At 36.7% G+C, this 7,464-nt stretch overlaps 2 protein-coding genes across 3 annotated transcripts in view; one reads left to right on the top strand and one right to left on the bottom strand.

Moving 5' to 3' along the window:
• Nucleotides 1–2,586, top strand: part of LOC125848821 (transcription factor VOZ1-like) — a 28,426-nt gene extending 25,840 nt beyond the window's left edge. For both annotated transcript variants that reach the window (XM_049528760.1, XM_049528761.1), the window contains exons 4-5: nt 1,093–1,600; nt 1,720–2,586. In XM_049528760.1, the coding sequence (XP_049384717.1) occupies nt 1,093–1,600; nt 1,720–2,276 (1,065 nt within the window). In that variant the 3' untranslated portion in view covers nt 2,277–2,586. The remainder of the gene's footprint in view (nt 1–1,092; nt 1,601–1,719) is intronic.
• Nucleotides 2,587–3,585: 999 nt separating this feature from the next.
• Nucleotides 3,586–7,205, bottom strand: LOC125848829 (transcription elongation factor 1 homolog). The gene is made up of 6 exons (XM_049528770.1): nt 7,149–7,205; nt 7,023–7,059; nt 5,211–5,334; nt 4,568–4,638; nt 3,944–3,965; nt 3,586–3,869 (listed from the first exon to the last, which is right to left on the bottom strand). Exons 3-6 carry the CDS (start codon nt 5,321–5,323, stop codon nt 3,806–3,808), a joined length of 270 nt encoding a protein of 89 aa, XP_049384727.1. The 5' UTR covers nt 5,324–5,334; nt 7,023–7,059; nt 7,149–7,205; the 3' UTR covers nt 3,586–3,805.
• Nucleotides 7,206–7,464: the final 259 nt, after the last annotated feature.

The following is a 7,464-nucleotide window of genomic DNA, read 5'->3' as shown; positions in this document are numbered from 1 at the left end:
TTTTTAGCCACTGCCAGTGTGATTTTCGGATGTTTTGTTGTTGAATTTTTGAAATGTGAGATCTTGATCATCGTAAGTCCGTTTTGAGTCATTCTTGTGGCTAACTTGTAGAGTTTTTCGCAAGGATCGTCGTGGTATAATCTGTTTGGGTTGAAAGGGTCTCGTTTTTCCGGAAATTGATGATGAAAGGGCTGTCCTTTTTAATTATTGTGGCTGATTTGCGGTGTTGTGGGCATCTGTTTGTGCTAAAATTTTGGGATATTAGTTTAGTAAGGTAGTTGGGACGTTTCCACGGATTCGATTTTGAGATTCTAAGTGTGGGCCCCACAATCCCGTTTTAGACCCGATTTTGGGTCCGTCTCCGAAAAATATAATTTTAGTGTCAATATATTCGTAATGACGAGGTGATTAACCTTTTGTTAGTGGGGAAGCATTTGGAGACCGTTCGGAGAGGAAAGGATCCGGTACCGTGAGTTGGAGCACGCGTGATCGGCTGTCAGGTAGGCTATGGTTTTCTCTTGTGAGATTGAGCATGTTTAGGCATTTGTTTAATTTCTACCCTCAGACCCATTACTTGTTGTTCCGGGTTGGCTTACCTGCTGGTGGGTTATAGTAGGTGCCATCATGACTTGATAAATCGGGTCGTGACAGCAAAGTTCACAGATGCTGAGTTCTCGCTCTGTTACATATGTTACATAAATTTATTTGTACCATTTGCTGGTTGTGTCTAATTCCTTTTTGCTTAAAGGACTCAAGATAGTAGTTGACTAGTGACCACTTTAATCTTCTTTTTGATGTAGCTGGTGTGGTATTGTGGACTTGGAAATGCTTTCCTCCAAATTGTGTCCTCATAATGTATTGTGTCATGACTGACCATCTTGTTGAAGTTTTACTTCTTGCTTCAATTTGATAATCCGTTTGCCGACATTTTCTTTTTCTTGCCTCATTCTCCAATGAATGTCACTCCTTGTAGAGACTTCTTGACCGTCCTTTTTCAATTAGCTCTTCTTTTGAATTCTTTTTTCTCTTATCAGTTTCACCCACTAATTTTAGCAATGAATCCTCACCAGTTAAGTGATGTGTTTTCTGCAGGGTTTCAATGCAACTCCGGTGCTGCAGGAGCAAGGTTACCAGTTGGTTGATGAATGCAAAAATACGCCTTTAGTCGTCAACAATGCAGGGATTAACAACCTAGGCGTTGCAACACAATTAGATTACCATTCTTTTGATCTGCAGCAAGACTTTGATCAGTTTGGATTTGATGCTTTAAATCTTTGTCTAGAGGATGATTTGTCTCCTATTCAGATTAGCCCTCCACCCTCTGCTTTCCTGGGACCTAAATGTGCACTTTGGGATTGTCCTCGACCTGCGATGGGGTCAGATTGGTGCCAGAAGTCTCATGACTACTGCAGTGACTATCATGCTGCTCTTGCGCCTAATGAAGGCTGTCTTGGAAGACCTCCAGTTGTTCGACCAATGGGTGTTGGCTTAAAGGATAGTTTACTTTTCCAAGCTCTAAGTGCTAAAGCACACGGGAAAGATGTTGGTGTTCCAGAATGTAAGGGTGCTGCCACTGCAAAGTCCCCCTGGAATGCACCAGGTTGGTGTGCTAAGACAGTTCTGTATTTCTGATTTCTGAATGTCATACCAGATCAGTTTATTCTTGTTTTGTTTTACTTGTAAAATCTGATATCGATTCGTTTGCTTGTGCTTCTGCAGAGCTCTTTGACCTTAAAGTTGTTGAGGGTGAAACAATCAGGGAATGGCTTTTCTTTGATAAGCCTCGAAGAGCATTTGAAAGTGGAAACAGAAAGCAGAGGTCACTGCCAGATTATAACGGGCGGGGTTGGCATGAGTCTAGGAAGCAAGTGATAAATGATTATGGAGGGCTGAAGAGATCCTACTATATGGATCCACAGCCAATGAAAAATCTGGAATGGCATTTGTATGAATATGAGATCAACAAGTATGATGCATGGGCCTTGTACAGATTGGAGCTGAAACTTGTTGATGGGAAGAAGAGTCCAAAAGGGAAAGTAACGAATGAATCAGTTGCTGATTTGCAAAAGCAAATGGGAAGGCTCTCTGCTGAATTTCCTTTGGAGAACAAGCGTTCTGCTAAAGGCAGAGGAAAGGCCAACTCAAAGGATGTTGGTACTAACGGGCCTCCTGCTCCAAATCAAACTGTTCCCGCTATTGAAGGGTTTGATTATGTGGCCGGTGCACTTTTCCCTGATTATCTTGTTGATAATACAGGTGGCTACTACATAACGTAGACTGGATAAGCAGTTGGATGCTTTTAAAATAAGTTGCATTTTGTTTGTGTATTATACATCACTCTCATCCTTGACTCAACCTCCACCGGTGGCTGGAGTTAAACGGAGGTTCTTGTTTCCTCCTTATAAGGCGGAGGCATCTGTGGAACCCCTCCTGTTTCCGTAGGTATATTTGTCAATACATCATTGTCATCTAAGTGTTGTTACAGTCTAACCTCGAAGCATTTTTAACTGCTTGAAGATGAGGTGGATAATCCCAGTTTACTTGTTCAGTTCACTTTACATACCAGCCAAGTTATGAAAGTTAATGGTTTTTGTGTCTAGATTCAGTGACGACGAGGAATGGTCATAAAGCTTTACTGATCTGCCTCTGTTTTCACCTGACGTCCATTGTAGTTATGACTTACATAGGAATGACAGTTTCATATGCATGGTTTAAGAGTTCTACTCGGTGTGGAACTTTGCAGTGGTAAGTGAAAAGGTTTATATGGTGCCTACAATTCGTGGATGGTAATATGTTGGATTATTTTTAGTATAAAGTATCCATGGATGTGTTAAGTAAATGAACAAATGAATATAGCTTTTATCGACAGTTTTGATGTAAAAATTAGATGACATTTATATTAGAAACAAACGAGAGATAATAATACAAATAAGAGATGATTAACTATAATAATTTCTGTATATTAATTATAAATAAAATTGTAGTTACACCCTACTTAGTACTTGTGTTAGTGGAAGATAGTAGGTCTTCTAATGGAATAGTTGAGAATTTCCGAAAAAGACTAAATTTATTTTTACGACGGGTTCTGTTGTGCCCATTTGGGAAGCAACCGAGCCAAGAGATAATTATTATCAAGGAGATTAGAAATAGAGTCCAATTAGGATCTTGCGCTGTCTTGGTATTATTATCAAGTACATGAGGTAAATAAAATATTTTATACACATTTGTGGCACATTACAACTTATTTACATGTTTCTTTTTTATTTTTTTAGAAAAACTAATTACTAGCTTTAATTATACGTGACACTGCCGTTTACGTTATGACAAATAGGTCATTATATTTAATGTCCTAAAAAATTACATAGTTATTCTAAACCAACTTGTGTATCCTTTTTGATATTTGAACAAAGTTTCCTATCGATGATGGTACATAGCACAAGCAAATTGTACACAAGCAATTTATAGCATAAATAAGTTGTTGATTATCAAGTAAGCTTTGAATATTAGCTGCCCCGGTTGAAATCTACTTTGATCATATGGAGTAAAATTCAATCTCACACGACCTGTACTAGCACATTCAGAATATAATACACGATAACAACCATATCTATTTCAAACTATTTGAACATAGAAAGCATGTCACACATGGAGCTTATTTATCAAACCCAAGAGGCTTTCGTAACTTCAGGTACAACTTTAGTAATAAAACATAGAAATATCAACAGAACTAACATCAAAGCTTAAAGACAGCTTCAGATCATCTCAGGCTACTGTCTACACAACTAAAACAGACTGTCACTAGAACCTAAGGACCATCATCGTCTTCAAGGTTGTTCACACGTTCGCACTCGTCAATCCATTCACTGTATCTGTAAGTTTTCAGCAAAAAGAGTATGAGAGGGATAGGGGTACGAAGGAAGGAGAGCAAGACACATGAACTTACATGTCAATGGCCTCTGTCAGTGCTGCAGGATAGAAAAGTAACAACTGTTAGCCAAACAATAAAACCATTAATGTTCAATTAAGAAGCTATTCTATGAAGCATGTAACGCTCATCTAAAAGATTATGTCGTAAGAGAGGGGGACATTTTTATCATTTATTTTAGATTTGTAACACGCCTCTATCTACTCCAGTATGCAGGCTAAGGACAGAATAATGTGCTAAAACAAACTTGAAACAATTATATGCAGCTTGTCCTCTTGTCCTTTTGATAACTAAAAAATCCCAACAGCACAGATCAAAATTTGTAGGTATTAATTAGCCCACGGAGCACATCTTATCTTGTATTCTTCATCTTACACAAGGCCTTAGAGCACATCTTGTACTCTTTTATCTTACAGAAGGCACATCATGCTGAGAACTACAATTGAACATAATAATTGATTTGATCATAAAAAACAATGAGGTAGAACATACAAGGAAATATCTTTAGTTTCTTTTTCCGTCTCTTTGAGTTGGTCCCTCCCATGTTTTATGTTGTCAAACCAATTGAACCATCTTTTTCAAAATGAATCAGATTCAGTGAAACAATAAATAAATTAATAAATGAGAAATCACTAGATATACCTGTAACAGTGGTGCTGAAGCTCTCTTGACAAATCCTGCAATTTGCCTCCCCAATTAAGTTCTTCATATCACTGGAAAATAGGCAAAGTGCAAACTTGAGCATTGACAGAGTAAATAAACGTCCAACCAAAATTGAATGTTAGTGCACACTTTAGCTGGGTTACTGAACTTATTCATCTGACCTATAGAGGAACACACAGCTTATTCCTCTGCTACTTTTGGCTACAGTAACGATGGGCTTCATGGTTTTGATTTGGGTGTGTGTGTTTATAATTATCAAGCACCTTCTGCAGGGACTATAGCTCACCCTTATTGGACTTAGGAGTTATCACCCACATCTACAAGTATACCTCCAAAGAATACACTATTTCCAAGAGGGGTATTTTGATGTGCACAAATTCAACCCCCAAGGAAAAGGATTGATAGTCTTCTAAGGAAGTCTAAGTGACAGGATCTAGCAAGGAAAGGAAAGTATATAACGGTAAACAGATACTGGTATTGAATCACAATTAAATATCCTTCTATCTTTAGCCACAAAGAAAATGTCTAAAATGGTGCACAGGTGAGAAGGGAACAGCCCAATCTAGCCAATGGATATGCAGAAAATAACTTGGACACAGAAATGCTAACGTAATTAATTTACATGCGACATTCGACGCTGGTGCCGTGGCTACAGAAAGGACAGCTGAAGACAGTGTCAAGTTTGTCCATTCTCTTCTTAGGAGGCGGCTTTGATTTCGACTTCCTCTTCCCCATAGCTCAAGCAACTGTAAGACACAAATTTAGGAACACAAATCAGCAACAAGAAGCCAAGGCAAATTATTAATGGTGAGTGTGACACTTATAGTGTTGGGTATGTAGCAAGAGTTAATGGGAAATTGAGGGAAGATGAAAGAGGAACTTGGAAAAAGTTGGGAACTTAAAGAGTTGAGAACTTGAAAAGTCCTCTTATGCTTTATTGAAAAGACATTGAAAAGACATTTGTCCTTCATCGGTGGTGGAAAGAAAAATAGGAGAGTTTAAATATAGAAACACTCCTATTAATTGTTAAAAGGGTTGGAAAGAGGGACCCCCCTCGCGCCGTCGTCGTCGTCGCTCGCTCGGCTTCGGCTTCGGATTTGATCGATCGAGAGATTATTTTTTGGACAAAGTTTGTTTTAATTATTTTAGTTAATTAATTATTTAATTAATTAAATTAAATTAAATGGCCAACGTTTTAATTAGTTAATTAACCGATTCAATTAATTTCCCGCAGATACATTGGTGATTGAGATCATTCTATCCTGGGAGGACATATTCCAAATCAAACCTCGGATACTAGAGGGGAATAATTTCCTTAAGGGGACACTGTGCATTCAGTGGGCTTGATCTTTTTATGATTTTGTTTTTCCAGATTGTGGTACGTTTTTTTTTTTTACAGATTTTAGTTTTGTCAATTAATTTTTGTTCATCTATTCTTACTGGTTTATTAAACTTTGGTTACTTCGTGTTTCTGCAAAGTTTATTGAAATCAGTAATTCTGATTTTTTATACACAGATTGATAACATATAGCTCTTCTGCACCCTGTATTAACTGGTTCCATCTCAGTGAATAATAAGTTAATAACCATCAAATTTGAATTACTTTACTTCATTGCACCATGATAGCAACAAAGAAGATCCTAGCAACTATGCTGATCTTACATAGCATTAAATATTTTGCAAAACAAAAGGGTGTGATATTCAAACAGAAGAAATTAGTTATTCTATCTTATCCCACGGAATTACTTGTGCCACCTTTACGACCTTCTTCCTTTTTGTCCATGTGTTTCATAAAATAAGGAAAGCCGTAAGCTGGTACTTGTGTTCTTATCTAACTAAAGATTCAGTAACTGCCAAAGTGATGACCCATCAAACAAGTATGGATAAGTATCATAATCAATAAATGACTCCTCAAATAATCCATTAGGTATGTGCTTCAAAAGTTAGAGAAGAGCACTCGCAACATGATGCAACTTGCAAGATCACAGAATATACAATCAAACTTCAATCAAAAACTTGCTCCAGTTATTTTGAATCCCAGGAAAAAAAAAAAAGAGGTATATTAGACCATAAACAGCATGAAACTTCCAAAAATTCTCTTGAACCATTCCAAGAGGCAAGAAGTGAAATACAAGAACGTCAAATCAAGTGCCATTAAATAATCATACACCATATTTGGGAACACAATCTAGTCCGAAAACTCGAGCAAATCTCCAATCAACAAATTCTCTAGGAAAACACAAATAACATAAGGCAATTCCCAGAATTCATAAAATTTCCCAAAATACGAAACCCTAGAGTTCAACTAAAAAATTATTTCTAGCGATTCGCACCAGGCAAAAAGCAAGACCAACATAATTTTGGGAAATTCTCAAAGCAGAATCATGGAATATCAACAATTCTTTATTTTTAGCCATAGCAAGAGATTATACACCTGATGAAGAACAGAGATTGATATTGCTTTTCGTTATCTGCAAAATTAAGATTGAAATTTTACGAGAAAATTCTATGAAAAGAAATTCAGTGTACAGAGAAAGAAGAAGAAGAAGGGGAAACTCACCGCTACACACTTGGTTCTGTGTCGACACTCGGAAACAAAAAAGAGACTAATATATTTATATAAAGAATATACTAAAACCTTAGTGTGTACAATTTCGGAAAGAAAATTAGAAAACTGTTTTTGGATAGTCTCAAATAACATACTATATATATAGTATTATATAAGAGATTTAAAAAGGAAATAAAATTAATAGAGATATTAACATTCGAAAGTATTATTAAAATAAAGAAATTCTGAATATTTGTGTTACTTTCGAAACGCAAATAACATATTTTAAAGTGAATTTAAAGAAAGAAAATAAAAATAATAAAGCCAA

Source organism: Solanum stenotomum, chromosome 12, assembly GCF_019186545.1.
Source record: "Solanum stenotomum isolate F172 chromosome 12, ASM1918654v1, whole genome shotgun sequence".
In the NCBI taxonomy this organism is placed as follows: Eukaryota; Viridiplantae; Streptophyta; class Magnoliopsida; order Solanales; family Solanaceae; genus Solanum; species Solanum stenotomum.
Note: the sequence above shows the minus strand (reverse complement) of the source record. Positions and strands in the feature narration are given on the sequence as shown.

Excerpts from the sequence above, each read along its gene's own strand:
- LOC125848829 (XM_049528770.1), bottom strand. The coding sequence starts at position 5,323 with ATGGGGAAGAGGAAGTCGAAATCAAAGCCGCCTCCTAAGAAGAGAATG. Across the intron at positions 3,966-4,567 it reads CTTCAGCACCACTGTTACAG|CACTGACAGAGGCCATTGAC; the intron begins GTATATCTAGTG and ends TCTATCCTGCAG. Across the intron at positions 3,870-3,943 it reads CTGACAGAGGCCATTGACAT|ATACAGTGAATGGATTGACG; the intron begins GTAAGTTCATGT and ends GAAAACTTACAG.